Source organism: Terrapene carolina, unplaced genomic scaffold (assembly GCF_002925995.2).
Source record: "Terrapene carolina triunguis isolate 2854851 unplaced genomic scaffold, T_m_triunguis-2.0 Scaffold191, whole genome shotgun sequence".
Lineage (NCBI taxonomy): Eukaryota > Metazoa > Chordata > Testudines > Emydidae > Terrapene > Terrapene triunguis.
This window is the reverse complement of record NW_020664542.1, coordinates 1,639,423-1,661,353: the sequence shown is the minus strand read 5'-3', so window position 1 is coordinate 1,661,353 and position 21,931 is coordinate 1,639,423. Positions and strand designations below refer to the sequence as shown.

Genomic DNA, 21,931 nt, shown 5'->3' with positions numbered 1-21,931 from the left:
CCTAGATTCTGCCTGATCGGGTGGGCCCGTCTCAAGTCCAACTGCTACTGTAAGCCTGCCTCGCAATGGTCATTTGCATAAATATCCCATGATGCTGTTTTTCAAAACCAAGACTCTCTTGTGCTCTGTCCTGCACTGAGATTGGAATTGTGAACGTTCAGTTATCAAAGACATGCACCCGCGGTGTAACCGCTCCCCTTCTCTGGCAATCACACGGGGGGCTGCAAGGTTCAATACCCTACCTAGCTGCCACAGGGTGGCAATAGCCCAGGGTCTGTATGCCCAGCAATGCACCTGTCGCACCAGAAGAAACTAAACCTTAAGATGTTCAATGGAGCCTTGGACGTTCCAGTCCCAACGCGGCTGCTCTCTCGCTTCTCTGGGCGGCTGATGGGAGTCAAAGCAGTCGTACGAAGGCACCCAGATGTTCATCACAGCTCTTCTCCACCGACCAGCCTAGTCCAGCTGTACGTATCCCCAAAGCAAGCACAGTGTATCTGGTCAACTCACATTTTCAGGCTCAGCTGTCACCTTAGCACAATGTTTGAAGGTCCCAGTGTAAAACCGAAGAGAAAGGAAGACGATGCCCTGCCACGGCCTGGCGCCTCTGGGACCCACGGCAGAAGCTGGCTTTACGCTTTCAAAGAACAGCACGTAGAAACGATGAGACATGCAGCGGAAGGAAGCGACTTTGCAGAATGAAAAGAACCATCCCTGTCTTTAACCATTTCCCCTGACAGCGCTCAGGACTGTCTGGAAACCCTTCCACAGTCACCAAAGGGTAGTGCAGCTTAAAACAAAATGGAAGCAAAAACCAAAGGTTACATAACTGAGGTATCGATAGCTCTGGGTCGCTTAGAATGTCTGTAGATTATGCTGGGCTATGGAGCTTCTATTTGTTCTTCCCGAGCGATGCGTCCACCTCTTCTTCCGGCTTCAGGGAGTGCCACTGGGCGATGGGCCGCCTGGGGTTAGCCAGCATGTCGGACCAATGCCGCAGCTCCGTGCCACTGGCGTTGGAGCCAACAAATACTTTGCCGATGGCTTCATTCTTCCCCAGCTTGTCGTAATCCAGGACGGTGATCACCACCTGCACTTTCTGGGGTACACACAAATGCTGTGTTATTACCAACATCGCAGCTGCAAAATGGCCTGATGCCACTGAGAACCCAGTGGGAATCTATTGTAGACAAGATTCCCCTGTCCATCATTGGACAGGCTGGGAGACGGGTACTAGCCTGTCCAATGATTCCTGATGGATCTGAGCACCTGTTCCCATGGGAATCATGTTCCCAACTCCCCCAGGCAGCTAGGCAAAGCTCAGCCTGTATCTTCAGACAGCTCTCCCTTCTCATTTTAGGGGCAATGGATATTAAAGGGGCAGGTCTGCTCTGAAAAGGGGCTAGGTAATATTGACAGAACATCTGGTCCCCATGTCCGAATTTAGCTTCTGAAGCAAGTTCTTCCTCTTCCTCGAGCTAGGCAGAGCCGGTGCAGCTAAGGGCTTATCCACACCCAAATGTTGCACCATTTTAACTCCACTGGTACAGTTAGCGATACAAACCCCCTAGCATGGATGCCGTGATAACAATATAAAGGTGCTAATACCAGCATCGCTAAACCTGTAGGCTGGGTGAAGGCACCTTTATACCAGAGTAACTGCACCCATCCTACGGCTTGTGCTGGTATAACTATTTCAGTAAAAAAAAAAAATCGCACCCAGCAGAGTTATACTGGGCCACAAGCTGGTGGAGAGCAGGCCTGCGTTCCCATTGGTTACACTCTGCACACCATTAAAAGTCACACCATGTAGCAGGGAAGGGTGTCACCAAGGTCAGAGCATGACGGGGCCAGGGCTGTGCTGGGGGCCTCAGGGGCAGTGCGTGAAGGGGATGGGGCTGTGCAGGGGTCACTAGTGAAGGGCCTGATGCTGTTATGGGGTTCACCAAGGCCAGAGGGTGAAGGGACCAGAACCGCATGGGGGCTGCCGAGGGCAGAGTGCAGTGGGCTCAGTGATCTCCAAGGGCAGCAGATGAAAAGACCAGGGCCACGTGGGGGTCACCGAGGGCAGTGGGGATGGGGGTCACCAATGGCCTCATTTGCCCAGAAGAGCCTTTCATTACAGGCGATGAAGCAAGAGGAGAAAAGGACGCAGCTTGACTTGCTTAGGGTCCTAAATATGTATGTAGGTGCTTAGCTTTAGGTCCCTCCTTTGAGCCATTTGGCCTCAGATCCCAGGCTTGGGGGTTTGCAGGGCTGGTAGGCCAGGAGAAAACCCAACTTTCTGCGTGGAAGCTGGGCAGGCCGGCCCTGGAGCAGCTGAGAGACAATAGCATAGGGCCTCTACTCTAGCCGTGCTTTGACCAGCACCAGTGTCTTTGTCTCACTAGCTCTGCCCCTCTGGCTGCCGTTAGCACAGGTTATTTCTGAAGGTGGTGATGGACCTTACTGGCAGGAGTAACCCTCGCTGCAGGGGGCTAAGGACTAATGGTTGTAATTTGCAACAAGGGGGTTCATTTGCAGAGCTATGGAGCAGCCACAGCTTCGGCCGAGGCCAATGGGAGCTCCAGGCGCCCAGTGACTCTGACATTCAGGCCCCAGTGATAGTGGTAGCATTTGCCCAGCGTAGCTCCTGGCTTTCTGTGCTGCCTCTTGCGTTCAAAGCATCCACCCTCATTACAGAGCAGGGACACGTCCGTCTGGAGGAGCTGAGCTCCTGCTCAGAACTAGCATGTATGAAACGCTGGCTCCCATCTCTCCATCTCCTCCGCTGCTCAGGGGATGGATGTGTCTAGATCAGGGGCAGGCAAACTTTTTGGCCTGAGGGCCACATCGGGTTTCTGAAATTGTATGGAGGGCCGGTTAGTGGAGGCTGTGCCTCCCCAAACAGCCAGGCGTGGCCCGGCCCCGCCCCCTATCCGACCCCCCCTGCTTCTCGCCCCCTGACGACCTCCCCGGGACTCCTGCCCCATCCACCCCTCCCTGTCCCCTGACCGCCCCCTGCCCGCCCCCTGCCACCCAATCCACCCCCCGGGACTCTGCCCCATCCAACCACCCCTTCTTCCTGTCCCCTGACCGCCCCCGAAACTCCTGCTCCTGACTGCCCCCTGCCGCCCCATCTAACCTCCGCTCCTTCCTTCCCCCCCCAGAACTCCCGCCACCATTCAAGCCCCGTTTCCTGCCCTCTGACCGCACCGACCCCATCCACACACCCCGCCCCCTGACCACCACCCCAAACTCCCCTGCCCTCTATCCAACCCCCCCTGCTCCCTGCCCCCTTACCTGGAGCACCGGTGGCTGGCGGCGCTACAGCTGCGCCGCCCAGAGCACCAGGACAGGCAGCCACGCCACCGCGCAGCACAGAGCACTGGGTCAGGCTGCAGCTCTGCAAGAGCATTGCGCCGGCGGCACGGCGAGCTGAGGCTGCGGAGGAGGGAGAACAGCGGGGGAGGGGCCAGGGGCCAGCAGGAGGGTCCCGCGGGCAGTAGTTTGCCCACCTCTGGTCTAGATCATCTGAAGGCCTGGGTGGTCACCTTATATGGGTGGATGTCATGGGGGAAGGGTCTGATCCCTCCAATCAGAGGATCTCAACTCAGTCATGTGAGCTGTCACTCACCCGTCTCTATGCCCCACCCCAAACCTCCCAAGATGAGAATTTCAGCTCAGGAACCTGTATCTGCTCAAAGGGGATCTCGAAGCTGAAGGACTCATTGAAGTAAGGGTTCAGGGTCTTCTTCTTCACAGTGGTCTTCTTCTTCTTCAGCCTCTTGCCATTCTGCATCAGGTGGATCTTCACATACGGATCTGCAGGGAGAGCCCAAAGCGGGAGAGGTCAGAGCCAGCCCTACCTGTGGGCATACAGGAGCACAGAGACTGTAGAGGGCAGGGTAGCCAGGCTGGGTTTATCTGTGACTCGGGGGTATGAGCTGGCAGAGTGCATCATGCAATGTAGCGACCTGCTGTCAAATCAGGAGTGGGCGGGAACAATAAGCACACCCCATTTCTCTATCTGGCTACTGTTAAGTACCTACATGGGGGGAAGATACCTGAGAGCACAGGGCTCTTCAATCTAGCAGACAGCTCGGGTCCTGCCAGGAAGACGGGCAGCCGTGATGGAAGCCGTGCCTGTTGCAGCTGCTCCCGAACGACCACTTGGGCTTGATTCCTGTGTCTCAGGAAGTCCTTGACCCCAGAGCGAGCCGTGTCCATATTCCTTTGCACTGAGGTCAGTGCATACACAGGCAATGGGGAGCCCAGCCCCACAGAAAGTCAAAGGGCACACAGGGAGCAAGACCCGCTCCCTCCCTTGGGGGCTGGGGGGCAGCCACCCGCGGAGATGATGGCCTCAAGACAATAAGATGAAGGCTACTGGAGCACTGTTTTGCAGAGGGAGCTCTCTGACCCTCTGTTCCTAAAGCTCATGCTTCAAGCCAGTCGCCTGCAGGCGTCAGGGAGGAATTGCCCCCCCCCCCCCCATGTATGCAGGGGAGTGGTCTCCGTCCTTTGAAGCAGCAAGGATGGCCACGGCTGGAGACGGAACATTGGGTGGGGTGAGCCAGGGCTCTGAGCTGGCATCGATCATTCTCTCGCTCAGGTGCTTGACTGCAGTGTGTGGGTCACTTGCCTGGATTATCTGGGTCTCTCTCACATAATCAGTTCCCTGCCATTGCAGGGGCCTTGTGCACTGGTGCACCTCAGTCCCGCCTGTTCTCTGTCGGTGGCACAACAGTCTAGTCTCCTCTGGGCTGGAACACTTGGAGCTAATTTCGGTTGTTGGGTTTAAGGTGCGGGTGCTGGGTGGTCTGTGAGCTACAGGAGCTCAGACTAGATGATCTGTGTGGTCCCTTCTGGCCTTAAGCTGTATGACTCCATAACCCCACCAGACACAGCACTCAGCACCTGGGTTTCTGATTTAAAGGTGCTGAGCCCTGGGCAGGAATTCTGCCTGGGGGGGGGCGGTTAGTCAGCAGCGGTATTGGGCTGGTGTGCGAGATCAGGAGCACCATCTGGTGCTGGAAGGTGGCTCTGCTCTTACCTGAGAGACCCCCGACATCCATCTTTTTCAGGTTCTTGGCTTCCAGGATGCAGACGGTGAGTTTCCCGGCGGTGGGCACGTACCGTAGCGAGATGCAGATATCTCCCAGCTTCTCTGGCTGTGGAGCAAGGGGGAAAGCAGAGGTCAGTGCTTTTCCGTGCCCTGGTATCCTGGGATATTTGCACTGAGAATCAATCCCTCGGGAAACCATGGGAGGAGATCCAAGAACCCCTTCACCCATCGAGCTAGCCCCTGCATTGGACACCACACTGCATCACTGGTGCAGGCTGGCAGGAGGTCCATGACAGTGCCAGTCCCCAGCTGGTGGGAGAGGCCAGATCAGTTCTAGCAGTTTTTACCAGATTTAAGGCAGGGCTTTTGCACAAGGAAGACACCTTGCCGCGGACAGTGGGACCTGAGTTCTGTGCAGGTCTCAGGGCACAGCCAAAGCCCATGTTAAGCTGGGGTTTCTCCCCATTACTGGGCCCCCCAGCTCAACATGAACTGACACACAGAGTAGTATTTACCGGCTCCTGCCGTCAGACCACTGTACCAACAGTACTGAGTTCGGCCTCGCAACCCTTCCTGTGAGGTGCATCACTATCATTAACCCCACTGTGCAACTGGGAAAACCAAGGCACAGAGGGGCGGTGACATGGCAAAGTCAGACCTAAAACCCAATTCTGCTGACTGCCAGCCACATCACCCCACCACTTCTTTCTTCCTTAGCATTCATCAATGGAGCCTCCCATTTCCTGGGAGGTCCATAAGCATTATATTGACTTAGCGAGGCTAAGTGACTTCCCAAGGTCACACACCATGGCAATGGCGGACCTGGGAATAGAACCCAGGAGTCCTAACATGTAGCTGCGAGACCCTACTCACTTGCCAGAGCTGGGAATAGACCCCAGGAACTTTGTCCCTTGCTCCCACCACTAACCCACTCTCCTGCAGGTTATCGATCTCCCGTTGCAGGATGGATCCTCTTTCTCCCCCCTTCTCCCCCCAGTACTCGCCTGCAAAGACAACTCTTATAAGGACCTTGAAAGCACAGCCCACCCTTGAGGCTTAGCAGCTGCCTGATGACCCCAAATCCTGACACTTTGCAGCACATTTTCTGAACCCACCTCCTGCTGGCCAGACACCCCCCCCCCACCTTGCCCTCCCATCTCACCTCCTCCTTCTCACCACCCTGCAGGTCTCTCCACTCCTCAATGGGCTGGCCCAGGTCCACTGTGTTCATGGGCACCTTGACCTCCCCAATGATGTCGTGCTTGGAGAAGCGATCAAAGTCGTAGATGGCCATCACCAAGGTTTTTCCGCCCAGCTCTTGGTAGGGAACCTGTTATGAAGAAGGACACTTGCAAACCATTGCCATAGCCACATGGGGCCTGGTGTAAGGAAGGATCTGATTGGCTGACGAAGGATCCGACAAGCGCTCATGCACCGCAGTGACTAAGGCTGGGACCCCTTCACTGGTTCTTGCAATGAGGGGCCAGAATTGCTGGGTCAGAGCAATAGCACCGCTCAGCCTCACAGCTGCACATGTAGTGTGGGCCAAGGGCTCTGGTCGGTACTTATAACTTCGCAATCTGGGCAACTGCCTTGGTTCTCGTTCAACATGCTGGTAAATTATTTACTGGGGGCAGCTCCTCTACCGGGGAGGTGCAGATCCTCCTGCAGTTCCTGTTTGGGGCAGGGGCAGAAGGCTGGGATACATCCCTGGCTGGAAGACAGACAGGAGTTCTGCCCTTCCGACAGTATTACACTGCCTTAACAGCAAGGCTAAGGGGCTCCTCATGGTCACACACCATGGCAATGGCAGACCTGGGAACAGAACCCAGGACAACTGTCCCCTGCAGGACAGAGTGGGGTCTAGCAACTGGGGCTGGGGACCACTGTGCTGGGGGAACTGGAAAGGGTCTCACCTTGAAGACGAAGGTCTCATTGAAGGCTGGGTTGAGGGTCTTCTTCTGCACTTTGGTCTCGTATTTCTTCTTCTTGTCCGGGAGCAGGAAGACTTTGACGTACGGGTCCGAGGTGCCGCCCATATCCAGCGCCGGGAGCTCGGCCGCTTGGAGAATGCCCACCGTCAGCTGGAGGGGGAAGAGAGATGTTTCCCTCAGTGAGACAGCTCAGCAAGACGCCGCTCCCACTCCACACTGCATGGAAAAGATCCCCAGTGGATCTTCCAGCTCCACATTCTTTCTGCCCCTGGCCAGTCAGGGATGGCGCTTGGTCACCCTCCCCCACACCCTGCTGCAACTGGGGGCAGGAGATCGCTTGCTGAGCCGTGTATTCCCACAGACAGTGCTCTCTCTGTGCTGACGGTGGGCTTGCCGGCTCAGGGCCCAGTGGAGAGGCACCTTCCATCCATCTTCCCCTTCCTCACATCCCAGGGTGCTTGGGGAGTGCTAGAAGGGGCCCTTTCAAAAGGCATGTGGGACAATCATGGTGAGGATAAATTCCCTCCCCACATCTCTGCCCTTTGCAGGCACCTGTGCCACTCAGAGGCTGGTGTTCACCCTGTGCTCTTCGACTGGAGTTTCCAAGGGTGAGTCCTTCACTCGGACCCTCTCCCCACAGCTCTCCCACACTGCCCTGCCCTCCTTCCCCAACCTCCCCTCTCCTGCCCATGTCACCTGGTTAGCCTGGAAATCATAGTCCAGCGAGAACTGCAGCTTGCCCAGGTTCTCTGGCTCCTTCTCCTCCTCCTCGCCTTCTCCCTCCGTCAGGCCCATCTCCGCGTCGTCGTCGTCCTGTTTGTTCTGCAGAGGACACAAAGCCTGCCTGCTCAGCTATGAGGCTTCAGACCCTGCCGTCCGATCACACGCGCACAGCTCTTCCCCAGCTCGGTGCCTCGGGGATTCCCAGCCTCAGAATTCATGCACCACTGTCACCGACTGAGAAGAAGCAGGAGGCTGAACTGGGGTTCTGTTCAGTGGACTCCCCAGAGACACTACCGCCCTCTACTGGAGGGACAGCAAGACCCTGTTCTACTGTGTAACCGGAGCCTGAACACAAGTGAGCTTTGGGAGCAGAAGGACCTGAGATCTAGCTGCCCTGATGGCTGTGGAGCCCTGGCAGCATAGCAATGGCTGGGAAGTAACGGATCTGTTACAGAAAACAGCACTGCCGGGAAAGCAGGCATGGGAGATGCCGCTGCAAAGCACGGAGGCCACTGGGTGGTCAGCACTGGCTAGACCTAAAGGGGAGGGAGAGGTTACTTACTTCCTATGGTACCTGGAGTTCTTTGAGATGTCTTGTCCCAGTGGGTGCTCCATGGGAGGATGTGCGTGCACTCGGGCACTCTTGACTAGAGATTTTTTCGTTAGCAGTGTCTGCGGGTCTGTGCCTGTGCCGTACGCCTCCTCATGCTCCAGCATGAGGGCATATAGGGAGGAGTGGACCCGCGCCACTCCAGTTCCTTCTCAACCTCACAGAAGCAGAGGGAAAGGAGGGCAGTGGGTGAAGCATCCATAGGGACAACACATTTTGAAGAACTCCAGTTACTGTCCAAGGAAAGTAACCTCCCCTTCTTCTTGGAGTTATTGTCCCCATGGGTGCTCCACAAAAGGAGGCTCCAGAGCAGTACATCCAGTGAGGAGGCGGGTGCTGAGGAGACGGATTCAGTGCAGAGTTTAGAACAGCTTCACCAATGGCTGCGTCCACTCTGGAGGCACATACTAAGGCATAGGGGTGTGAGAATGTGTCCTTGAGGGGGACCTTTCTCAGGAGGGCTGTGGGCATGGATTGAGCCCTAGTGGAATGAGCACTGACTTTAGGAGGGAATGCACTCATAGCATGCCAGAATACACCCCAAAACCCATTTAGATAGTCTCTGGGTAGAAACGGAGGGACCTCTCAGCAAAGAAGATGAAGAGCCTGGGGGAAACCCTGAAAGGTACAGTCCTGTGTAGGTAGAGGGCCAGAGCTTGTCTTGTGTCCAGAGTATGGAGACTCTTGCCTCAAAGACTGAGGGCTAGGATAAAAGATCAGTAGTTGGATGTCCTGACCAATATGGAACTCCGACGAAACTTTAGAGAGGAAACAAGGTAACTGTAAGGACAGAACACTGTGTATGGTGGCCCCTAATTCACCTACCCTCCTGGCCATGAGGAATGAAGTCTTGAAGGGCAGATAGAGGAACAAACAGGTTCCCATGGATTCAAAAGGAAGCCCTCTTAACACATGAAGCACTAAATTGAGGTCCCAGAGTGGAGCAGCCTCCTGCACTGGAGGAAACAAGTTAAGGAGTCCCTTAGAAATGTTGCAGTTCTAAGATGTGTGAAGATCAAGAATCCTTCGACTGGCTTGTGAAATGCTGTGAGAGCAGCTAGGTGAACTTTGACTGAACTCAGGGAGAGACCCAGCAATTTCAGGTTTAACAGGCAGTCAAGTGAAGACTTGGCAGGGGACATGGAGCAACGAGAGCACCAAATCCAGAAATGCTTCCACTTCTGCACGTAAGTCTTTCTTGTGGTGGGCTTCCTGCTATTCACCAGAACTGTCTGGACTGCAGGAGGATGCTCCTGCTCTAAGCCCAGAAGCCGTCGAGGAGCCAGGCCTTGAGAGGTTGGGGTGGGTTGTACAGCTCAACTCCTGTATAAGGATGTCTGTCAACAGAGGGAGGCGAAGAGGCAGACACAGCAAAAGACGAGTCAGGGCCAGGAACCATAGTTGTTTTGGCCACGCCTGGGCTCTGAGACTGATCACTGCTCTTTCTTGTTTCACCTTTTTCAGGACTGTGCAGCAGGAGAATTGGGGGATAAGTGTATAGCAGACCTCGAGGCTAAGGGGCACAGAGAGCATCTCCCTTCTTGAGTAGAAATATCAGCACTTTGTACTGAAAGGCATCATAAAAAAGTCTACCTGTGGAAGACCCCAGGTAAGGCAGATCTTACAAAAGACTGAATCATTCAGTTCCCTCTCATGGAAGAATCTGCTCCATGAATGTACAATGGTGTTCTGCAGTGCTGGCAGACAAACAGCTGAAATATCTATCTGACGGGCTCTGCACCAGTTCCACAGCTTTACCAACTCTTTGCATAAGGACTGGGATTTGCTCCTCATTGGTGGTTTATACACTACCTGCCTGCTCAGGTGCCTTACATCACTCTGACCAAATGGCATAACGGACTGCTTGGAGTTCGAAGATATCCATGTGAAGTAATGACCCCCGAGGAAAACCACCTGCCTTGAGCTGTATTATTGCAGAGGTGAGCGCCTCAGCCTGGGAGTGCGGTGTCCATGGTAATGACGTGAGCAGAAGGTAGGCGTGAGAAAGGGGTTCCCACACAGTCTTTGAGGATTTTTCCACCAAGAGAGGGAGCTGAGTCCCATCAGAGGCACTGATACCCTTCCGAACATATTGTGTGTGTTGGGGGCATAGGCTGTCTTGAGCCAGGCTTGAAGGGACCAGGCGCGCTGTCTTGCATGGGAGTTACAAAAGTACAAGCTACCACGTGTCCACAGTTGAAGGCAAGCCCTCGCTGCAGTTCGTGAGCTTTGTTGCAGCGTGGAGATTTGGCTGGACATCGTGGCAAACCTGTCTGCAGGTAGATACAATCTGACTGCCACAGAGTCTAGGGCAACGCTGATGAAACCTATGCATTACACAAGTATCAAAGGCGATTTCTCTATACGTAGGTGAAGGCCCAGGGAGTGGAAAAGGGCTAGGGCCTGCTTGGTAGTGGACTGCACCTTGAGCAAAGAATGACCCTTGAGGAGCCAGTCCCCAATAGGGGAGGATGATTTCCCCCAGTTGCCTAAGGCTGTCTGCTACAATGGAGAGGACTTTCTTAAAGACTCTCAGGGCAATTGACATGGTACCAGTAGTGTGTGGTGCCCACTACAAATCTGAGGAAGTGCCAGCGCTCTGAGTGTATGGCAACATGAAATTAGGCATCCTGGAGGTCGAAGGTTATGAACCAGACCCGGGATCTAATGATGGAATAACTCCTGCAAGGGTGAGTGTCCTGAATACGGAGTGTTTAGAATCCAAAGGTCCAGAATCAGTCACCACCCTCCTTTTCTCTTGGGACCAGGAATAGAATCCCTTTCTGACGAAGCCTGAGGGAACAGGTTCTAATCACCCTCAGTTGCAGGATGGATTTCACCTCCTGCTTTAGGAGCCCCTCATGAGAAGGGTCCCTGAACAGGCAGGGGGAGGAGGTGGGGAGGGGGCCATGGAGCTGAAATGGATGGAGTAGCCCATCAAAATCCCCTCTGGTACCCATTTGTCTGAGGTGACGCGCTCCCAGAAAGGGAGAAAATGGGCAAACTGTGCCCATAGGATGGGTGAATGGAGGGTTGATGCAGCTGAAGATCCGATGGGGAGAGCTTTTGGTCCTTGACTAACGGGTCAAAATGGTTGTTTGGCTGAGGTAGCCAATTGAGAGGTGATGGTGGAAGATGGGTCTTTCTTATGCAGTCTGGGCCTCTTTCTAGGCAGCTCAACCAATCTTTGGGGGTCTGAGAGTACACAGGACATGAGCGTTGCCTTGTCTGAGGCTTGCTGTATCTTCTCTTTGTAGATGGTGCATGTGTGCCGAGAGATCACAATATTGCCTTTAGTCCATGGCATCACTAAAAAGTTTAGGCCCTTTAAAGGACCAGTCTTCCACAGTGTTTTGTAACTCCCTGGGCAGGCTGGAGGACTGGAGCCAGGAGGCACAGGGCATGACTACAGCAGTAGCCATAGAGCACCAGGCTGTATGTGCCACATCAAGGGAAGCCTGCAGCAACACCTTGGTGATTGTCTGACCCTCTGTCATAAGAGCTGGAAACGGCTCTCTCTTGTCCTGAGGCGACAAATCAGTCCAATGGGAAAATTTAGAACAATTTGTAAAGTCACCTTTTGCCATCAGGGCTTGATAGTTGGTGACTCTGAATTGAAGGGAGGCCTTTGAGTAGCTGATACAACCTAGAAGGTCCAGCCATTTAAGCTCCTTATCAGTTGGTGTTGATGTGAAGCAACAGTGCCTACTTCTCTCATTGGTAGTGTTGACGACCAGAGAGTTAGGGATGGGATAGGAGAACAGGTGCTCCAAACCTTTGGCTGGGACATAGTATTTTTTATCCGCCCTCTTGTAGGTGGGTGAGATGGCAGCCGGAGTCTGCTACACTGCACAGGCTGGTAACAGTAGGACCTCGTTGACAGGTTAGGTTCCCCATCCCTGAGGGAAGGCGTGCAGGATGTCCACCGCCAAGTCCTTCTGATCCTGGACTTCCTCTAGAGGAATCTGTAAAGCCTCCACTACGTGCTTCAGAGGATCCTCAAAGACCTTGAATCATCCATGTAGGACGGTGGAGAGGCATAGCTGCCTCATCTGGGGAGGAAAAGGATGGTGGTGTCTTCTCTGTTTTCAATGGTGGGTCTTCTTGAGGAGGACGAGGAGGGTCCTGAGGATGTTATTGGCCAAGAATCTTGGTGGATCCTCTTGTGTGAAGACACCCAGTAGACTCGGTCCCTGCGAGGGGCCCAATGGTTCAAAAAAAGCCCTCTTGGGAGGGGCATAAGGAAAAGGAGTAGGGCCCCAGAAGTGTTTCTGCCAGTGCTGATGGGTCATGCATAGGCTGGTTCCTGGCATCTCATCCTCAGGGAATGTCAAGGGAGGGAGGGTGAAATGGGTCGGTGGGGGAGCCTTGAATGGACACCTCTGAATCAAAGGAAGTGTCCTCTCCCATGTTCAGTGGTGGAGCTAGTGGAGTTAGTACTAGACTTGGATCGGTACTGGGGGACGAACTGGCAATTGTGATGGTGCTGGTGGGTGAGCATTTATATGAGGCTGTGGCAGATGAGTTGGTTCCAGTTGGCATGCAGGTGCTGGTGGGAAAGTCCTCCCAGTACCCTCAGCACAGGGGACTTGGTTCCTCCAAGACCTGAAGGTCCTCATGAACGAGGAACAAGGAAGGCACCAGTGAGCCCGTGTGAAACACCTCTAGTGGTATCGGAGACAGTGGACTCACTTGCTCTGGAGAGGCCCGGGTGAAGGTAGATGGTACCAGGTGATATGGTTTCTTCAAAGAGTCCTTCCTCTTCAAGGAGTCCTTCTGTTTGGAAGAGTCCAATTCTGGTACCAATGGGTCTATCGTTCGCTGCTTGGTGGTGGGCTTTTCAGTGCGCGGCTTCGCAGAAGAAGCCTTCCTTGGAGGCATCAGTGCCTTGGTACCGTGACTGATAGGAGCTTCAACAGGAGATGTGGTCTCCTTGCTCCCAGGTTAAAGCAGGTAAAAATATATGTACAGGTGAGTCACAGTCTATAATGTCAAAAGGTAGCAGAGATGTAGTGTTCTGCCAGTTTCCCAAAAGTCTTTCAGGGCTACCCAGGATAATGCTGGGGATCTCTGCCTCCTTGTTCAGTTTTCTGCCCTATTAGAATCCAAACAGCCAAGACATGAAGAATTTTTCCTTGTGTCCATATTTATTGCTTTTTCTCACAGAAACCAAGCTGACAGTAACAGCTCCCACGCACGCCCCATCTTCATGGAGGTAGGGGGGTGGGGTGCAGGAGGAATGCACTTAACAAAGGCTTTGATCTCACACACAATGCCCATTTGCTCTCTCCGGTACAAGTTCTTCATTTGCATGAAACAAGGCTTCCTTCTCGCTTGATAGGTTACTTAGTTACAGGGGTACATACAACGCAGACATTTGCCATTACATCATACCAGGGCACTGATAAGTGAAAACAACGCATGCAACATCCCATCCGTTTTTCATGAAGGTTAAACACATTCTTATACATTTTAACATCTACTTTGAACAATACTAACACACACGTGAGCTGTGAGTTTGTCAGTTCTCAGCTGACGCCTAGGCCTTGGCCAGAGCTGGCACTTGCCTTACCAGCGTCACACCCATCATGGGGCTGGCAAGACTTGAATCCTGGGATCTTGGGCATAAGCCGCCAGGAAAGCCACTGGTCGAGAGGGCCCGAGGAGCGAAAAGGGGAGAAGGGGGAACCCCCTCTCCCAAAGCTAAGAAATCATGCTAAGAAAATGAAATAATGACACAATTAAAGCAGCAAGGTAGCAGACACTACAGAATTCTGTCTCGAGCCGCAGGCAGTTGAGAAGGAGCTGGAGGGCCACGGGACCACTTCTGCTAGACGCCCTCGTACCGGAGCACAAGAAGGCATACGGCATAGGCACAGACCCGCAGACACTGCTAACAAAAATACCTCCAGTCGAGTGCATCTGCACATCCTCAGGCAGAGAGGCTATAGGGACAAGAACTCCAAGAACAGAGGGAGCAGCCCTGGGCGGATGGAGGGCATGGCCTCCCTGCAGACGGGCCAGGAAGGGGAATGGGGATATGGCCCTTGCGGTAAAGGACTAGAGTAAGAGCCCCCAGCCTTTCCAGCATGGAAGGCTACAGGCACCCACCTACCTGCCGGGGAACGTAGGACCAACATTCAGAAACTGTCTCCCAAAGACAAGGCAAAGTGGCTTGTCCAAGAACTGTGGTGGAGCAGGAAACTGAACCCCGGGCTAGTGCCCAAACCGCTGGCCCATCCCTCCTGTCATGCATTATCTGCTACATATTAATCTATTCAGGGGAAGGAGGCGTCTAGGAGCAATGTGGCAATGATTTCTTAGACGTGAACAAGGCATGGGAGCAGAGCCACAGCTCAGCTGGGGAGTTCCCCTCTGACCTCCCAGATCTTAGCCTCAGACACAACTTGTAGCCTGTGCTTTGCAAAATGGGGCTTTGTATAGTTTTCCTGTAGAGCAGTGGATGTATTGGAGCCCCAGCTGCCCACTCTCCCTGGAGAACTCTTCAACATGCATTGGGCCTGCCGTGCGTAAGCTTTGGAGCTAACTGGTGCATTGGACAAATCCCCAAACCCCCTCTTTGCATGGCTGATAGAGAAGCGACATTCACTTTGTCACCTACCATGTGTTGCCATCCAGGTTAGTCAGAAAACATGGAGACAGAACAACACAGAAGAAGGACAACGAGAGCACAGAGAAGGAAGAGAAGGACATTATAGAGACAACCACCACACAGATAATCAACAACACCCAATGCGTGTGAGAAACAACAGACTCCACCCTCTTAAAGGCACACCGTACCCAGGCTGTGTGCGCCCACTGGAGTGGGCTCTACTTTCAAGCAGTGAATTTTGAAAGTTTTGTCGGCACCAACATTGATTTTGTACATACTCAGCCAATCTCTAAAAGGGGGGTGTCCATTCATGCACTTTGCCCTCGCTACATGTATCTGAAACAAGCCAATTTCACCTTTCCCTTTAATGGAAAAGTGCCCAGCAAAGCCACTGTAGTTGCTACCAGTCCAGTGTTTCTCTGGAAACCAAAAGCACAGGAAGGAGAGAGAGAGAGAGAGAGAACATGATTTTCCTTACGAAGAGAACAGCATAATACTCCGCTGTATAACCCGTGTCTTAAAGGGACAGAGATGGGTGGAGAAAGGAAACTGACATGAAAAGGACGAGAAAATGAAGCCACTGTGACATCCTGGCTAAGTGTGCATGATCGCCTCTCCCCTGGCTAACGGATACAAGCCCAGCTACTAGTGCTGTCCCTGCAGAGATTCTCCTTTAGCTCAGGTGGGCGAGGTCTGTCTTTTCAGAGCAGTTCGGCCTGCTTTCTGCGCCATGGAGCACGTAACAATAACGGGCAGCTGTTTATTCAGCTCTTTTGGAATCCCCATCCCAGCTGTGGGCATCCTGAGGAGCTGTGCTCTTGTTGAGATCAGGCCCATGCCAGTCATGGCCGCCGAGTGCATGGCAATAGCTCTTTCCCCTGTTCCTTTGTATATGCATCAGCCTGTCGCTGCCACTGCAAGCCCTGGGTTTGCACCAACCCTCAGTCTCTGCCTCATACCAAGCAGCCTCCCGCCTGGTGCTAGGACCGTCCCTCCAGGCACTGCACTTCCCTTTAGTGCTCTGGAGCTAGGCGGTGTCACTAAGGCACCGGCCTGCCGTGGGGCGATGGGAAGCCGCATCAGCCAAGAGGGAACTCCAGGAGAAACAATCCTTTCTGAGCTCTAAGCAGGCCCACTGCACTCACGCACCCCTTGGATGCATCGTGTTACCCTCAGCTCCCCTCCGCACCCTGAGGGGGCAGCACAGACTCCAAGGTGTACTAGCAGGTGATGCACAAGGGGCACAAATTGGCATGGTGAGGCAGGCTCCTTGCACCATTCCCTACTGCACACTTGCCAGGCTGGCCCTACAAGTGTCTTCCTAGATACATGGGGGTGGTGATCGCCTCCTAGGTTTCATCCTCTGCTTGTGTAAGTAGCAGGGACAGTGACGTGGGTTGGGGGATGCCACTAGTAACAGGGCAGGCTAAATGCACAGAGCTTGAAGAAGCAGTTCACTGAGGCATTCAGTCACCAATGATCAAGTCCTGATAAGACTCGCCATCCCCAGAGGAGTGAGCCCTGGACTTCACCTCACTAAAATGCCTCCTGCAAATGCAAAGATGCCAGCAGAATGGGCTATAAAATGTTCATGTCCCAGCCTGGCTGGAAGGGGGCTGGGGATTTGGAGCCTCTCCCCCGACCCAGGCTCCACATGGCTGACCTGCTGGATTGCTACAAGGATCTGCTGCCATGGTGGATTGATTAAAACAAAAACGAGGAGTCCGGTGGCTCCTTAAAGTCTAACAGATCTGTTAGTCTTTAAGGTGCCACCAGACGCCTCGTTGTTTTTGTGGCTACAGACTAACGTGGCTACCCCTCTGATACTTGGTGGATTGATTGCCAAGTCCAACGGCATAGCTCCAAGCAGCAGATGCCAGCTGAAAGGGGAATGACTGGTTGATTGGAAAGGTCTAGCCCAGGTCTGAGAGGCATGTGCTGCAAACCAGTCTGTATATGGAGATTTCCATAAAACAGGCCTTTGGGATCCCATCTGCCCTCCAGTATCTCTACAGCCTCCGACTTCCCATCTGAATAGGATCAGCCAGTCCTGTTGGGGCCTGATTCACACCAGCTGGCAGAACTCAGGCTATGGGCCCTGCTAATGGAAAGTCCATCCAGACAGGTCCCACTGCTGCGGGCAACTCCTGCTGTGCTGGGGCGTCGCTGCTGGCTGGCACTGCTGAGGAGGGTGCCGGGAGGAAGGCAAGGCCAGGGCATGCCAGTCTGGGACCATGGGGCACCCATGGAACTTGCCTCACCATTTCCCTAAGTGAAAAGAAAAAGGACACATGGGCAGAGGGGGGTGAGAGTCCACCCTGGAAGAAACTCATGGGTTCTCAGGAAAAGTCACTGGGCACTTTGTTTTCATGAGGGAAAGTACACAAAATTGGGGCAGGGGATGGGTTTTCAGCAGCTGTAGTCAGCAGATGATCCACCAGCACCTGTGGGCGTTGTTTATGAGGTGCCACAGATCAAGTGAGCATCTGGTGTTCCTCTTATTCTAGCCATAAATGTTCTCCAGGAAGGGCCGATGAAGCGGTTTGGAGACAAGTTAGGACCCTGTTCTTGAACTTTTGCCAGCTCCTAGGACCAAACCTGACCCTAATCTGTTGGAAGCCTGTATGTTTGGAGTCTATGTTCCCCCTGGAACTTTTCAGTCTCATGCACCTCACGCTGCTCTTCTGGTTAGCAGCTATGACCGTTATCTGAAGCACTAAAATGCCTCAAGAAATGCTGCTCTCCCTGGCTTTCCAGCCCAAATCTCATGAGACACCCTGTTTTTGTGATATTCCCAGTCCCGCTTTGTATACTTGAGTGGTTTGCAGTTTGATCACGTTGCTGGGTGATCACTGATCCTGAACTCTGACTCTTCAGGATGCTCCTCATTTCACTATCTCCCCTGAAGGGGCTGATCCTTAAAATGTGAGAATGACTAAAAGCAAAGAGGAAATGGGAAGAAACAGGGGGAAAGAAATACTTAAATGGCCTGAAATTTATGAATGGTGGTTCAGATAACACAATCTGCTGTTTTATACCAGTCAGACTCTCCGACGTCTTTAAGCTTTAGAAGCAGACAGCGATCCTGTGGGGAACGTGAGATAGTTGTTGTGTCAAATGATAAAGAACAGCAGACGCATTTTCATTCCTTGACAACAGAGAAGCAAACTCTGCTGATCAAGAGCAAAGAGCCCTGTGTAACTTCCTGATTCCCTTGGCTATCTCCTATGTGTCCTCTAGGTTTGGGGGAAACAGTGCTATTAACTGGTGGGTCTAAATTAAAACTTGTGTTACAAGACATCTCTATAAAAAAGTCTGCACAAATGTATAATGGTAGGTAATGTAAAGCATGCCACCTGCTGGCATGTTTCATGGCTGGCTTTGTTCACAAGTTTGTAGGTTCAATAAAGTTGTTGTTTTGCGGCACATGACTCCCTCTGTCTGAAACCCTGTGTGTATGTGGAAGGTCAAAAAAACCTGGATCCAAATTCCGCATCTGAGGCCCATTTCTAGTTAGGAAAGCAACCCCCACATCCGTACTGCAGAGGGGAAAACCCTATGACTCCTTAGCAAAATAGCTATTTCCCACCCAGTGTCTACAACTAACGCCTCACGCTGATTAAACCCTTCCCAAGTGCCTTATGGGAAAGTAACCCACCCTAGGACAGCTGGGGAGCATTGTCTCCCTCTGGTGGTACTAATCTGCTACTGCATCAGTTTGATGCCATTACTGCTTTAGCTCTAGCTCATGCTCCTAGCAGTAGAGGTCCCTGGGGTTCAAATCCTGCTCTCGGCGAAAGCTGAGCTGGTTACCTTCACTCCCTGTATCTGAGGAACTGCACACTTCTGCTGCTGCTTTAGGAATAAAGGACTGTTTGTTTTTTCCCTCGGTCAAAATTACAAGCAGGCGCTTTCTAACATACCTCTCAAGGGACCCGGCTGAGCCTTTACCAAGGGGCTTTTTACCTGGTTTCCCGATTTCATGTCTTTCATGTTCATGGCGTTCTTCATCCCTTTGCCCTTCTCCTTCTTGTTCTTCTTCTTCTTGCAGCAGCATTTTTTGCAGATGCAGAAGCAGCAGGTGAGGAGGAGCAGGCCGCCTACCACAGCAATGGCAATCAGGGCCCAGGGAGGCACTGTCACAAAACAATGCCAGCCACATGATTCGTCTTGTGCCACAGCCACACCCCCAGCAGCCAGCACCCCCCTGGTGCAAGGCCTCAGAAATGCCCCTGGGTTATACAGGGCGTTTGTCATTGCAGGGCCTGCGTGTGGCTCATTGCCAGGGTCACACGCATCTACTGTGCTTTGCAGGGCACAGGCAAGTTGGGAAAAAATGGTTACCTACCTTTCATAACTGTTGTTCTTCGAGATGTGTTGTTCACGTCCATTCCACATTAGGTGTGCGTGCGCCGTGTGCACGGACGTTGGAAACTTTTCCCCTTAGCAGCTCCTGTTGGGTCAGCAGGGGAGCCCCGCCAGAGTGGCGCCTCCACACTGGTGCATATATACCCCTGCCGACCCGACCCCACTTCAGTTCCTTCTTGCCGGAGACTCCGACAGGGGAAGGAGGGTGGGAAGTGTAATGGACGTGAACAACACATCTCGAAGAACAACAGTTACGAAAGGTAGGTAACTGTTTTTTCTTCTTCGAGTGCTCGTTCACGTCCATTCCACGTTAGGTGACTCACAAGCTTACCATAGGAGGAGGGTAGGAGTCATGGAGCAATTGATTGAAGAACAGCCCTGCCAACCGCTGCGTCATCTCTGGCCTGCTGATTGACTGCGTAGTGGGCTGTGAATGTGTGCACCAATGACCAGGTGGCTGCTTTACAGATCTCCTGGATCGGGACGTGCACCAGGAAAGCTCTTGAGGACGCTTGTGCCCTCGTCGAGTGAGCCGTGATCGCCGGGGCTGGAATCTTGGCGAGCTCATAGCATGCGCGGATGCAGTCCGCAATCCACGATGATATACATTGCGTCGAGACCGGAAGCCCTTTCATTCTATCGGCGATGGCGACAAACAACTGCACTGACTTGCGGAAAGGTTTAGTTCGCTCCAAATAGAACGCCAGGGCCCTTCAGACATCCAGAGTGTGCAGGCTACGGTGACTCGGGTCCGTGTGTGGTTTAGGAAAGAGTACTGGCAAACAAATATCCTGTCCCATATGTAATTGTGAGACTATCTTAGGGAGGAATTTAGAGTGTGGCCTGAGTTGCACTTTGTCCTTATAAAGTATAAGGAGGCTCCGAGGTTAGGGCCCTCAACTTGGACACCCTCCTCGCCGATGTAATGACCACCAGGAACGCCACCTTCCAGGAGAGGTGAAGGAGGGAGCAAGAGGCCAGGGGGGGCTCGAACGGGGGCCCCATAAGCTTGGAAAGGACCAGATTAAGGCTCCAGAGAGGGACCGGCGGGCGTGAGTAGGGGAACACTCTCTCCAGTCCCTTGAGGAACCGCACCACCATGGGGTTAGAAAACACAGAGCATCCAGATTCCCCCGGGTGGAACGCTGAAATGGCAGCTAGATGCACTCTGATTGAGGAAGGAGCGAGTCCCTGATGCTTGAGGTGCAGGAGGTATTCTAGGACTACTGGAATAGTGGCCTGGAGTGGCTGTATCTGTTTAGGCTCACACCAGCAGGAGAATCTTTTCCACTTAGCTAGTGGAAGGTTTCCTACTGCCAAGGAGAATCTGCCGTACCAGAAGAGAGCACTGGCTCTCCGTAGCGTTTAGCCAGAGAGCTTCCTCGCCATGAGATGCAGAGACTGCAGATCCGGGTGGAGCAGGCGCCTGCGGTCCTGTGTGATGAGATCCTGGTGCAGGGGCAGGGCAATCAGGACGGCCACTGACAGCTCTAGCAGGGTTGTAAACCAGCGCTGACAAGGCCAAGCTGAGGCAATCAAAATGATCATTGCCTTGTCCCTGCAAACTTTGAGGAGGACCCTGTGGATGAGTGGGAGCGGAGGAAAGGCATACTTCAGACTCCCACTCCAAGGGATCGCGAATGCGTCTGCGACCGAGCCCGGACTGTGGTTCTGGAACGAGCAAAACTGTGGACATTGGCTGTTGTCCTTGGTGGCAAAGAGGTCCATTTGGGAAAACCCCCACTTCTGGAAGACTGATTGCAAGACGTCCGATCTCATCGACCACTTGTGCATGCGGTATGACCTGCTGGGGCTGTCCGCTAGCTGGTTTCGCTCTCCCGGGAGGTATGACGCTACGAGATGGATGGAGCGGGCTATACAAAAGTCCCACAGGAGAAGGGCCTCTCGGCAGAGGGGAGAGGAGCGGGCTCCGCCCTGCTTGTTTATATAAAACATGGCGGTGGTGTTGTCTATCAGAACTGTCACGCTGTGACCTTCCAGAGTAGCGTGAAAGGTTTGGCAGGCTAGACGAACCGCCCTGAGCTCCTTTACATTGATGTGGAGTGACACTTCGGCCTTGGAACACAAGCCCTGTGTCCTTAGGTCCCCTAAGTGAGCTCCCCAGCCGAGGTCTGACGCGTCTGTCACCAGCGTCAGAGCAGGCTGCGGTGCGGCAAAGGGGATACCCTCGCATACTACCGGCCAATTGAGCCACCAGCGCAGGGAGTCCAACACCTGGGCCAGAACTGCCACGACAAGGTCTAGGGGTCTCTGCCTGGGCAATACGAGCGGGCAAGCCATGCTTGTAAAGTCCTGATCCGTAGTGGAGCTACGTGAGTGCACGCCGCCATGTACCCTAGGAGCTGCAGGCAGCATCTGGCCGTGGTAGTGGGGAACCTTAGTATCGAGTCTACCACACACTGGATGGCCAGGAATCTGGATTCCGGGAGGCTCGCTCGCACCTGCACCGAGTCCAGCACTGCCCCGATGACCTCCAGCCTTTGCGTTGGTATCAGGGAAGACTTGGGCACGTTGACGAGAAGACCCGACCTGCGGAATGCATCCAGGGCCACCGTCACATGGGAGCAGACCTCCTCTTCAGACCGACCCGTGAGGAGCCAATCGTTGAGGTATAG

At 53.5% G+C, this 21,931-nt stretch overlaps 1 protein-coding gene across 1 annotated transcript in view; it reads right to left on the bottom strand.

The window, feature by feature from the left end:
- Positions 1–892: 892 nt before the first annotated feature.
- SYT2 (synaptotagmin 2) overlaps positions 893–21,931 on the bottom strand; it is a 64,533-nt gene continuing 43,494 nt past the window's right edge. The window contains exons 3-9 of the mRNA XM_024217832.2: positions 18,894–19,063; positions 7,678–7,803; positions 6,964–7,131; positions 6,210–6,377; positions 5,036–5,153; positions 3,671–3,804; positions 893–1,099 (exon numbers count right to left, since the gene is read on the bottom strand). Coding sequence (XP_024073600.1) covers positions 893–1,099; positions 3,671–3,804; positions 5,036–5,153; positions 6,210–6,377; positions 6,964–7,131; positions 7,678–7,803; positions 18,894–19,063 — 1,091 coding nt within the window. The remainder of the gene's footprint in view (positions 1,100–3,670; positions 3,805–5,035; positions 5,154–6,209; positions 6,378–6,963; positions 7,132–7,677; positions 7,804–18,893; positions 19,064–21,931) is intronic.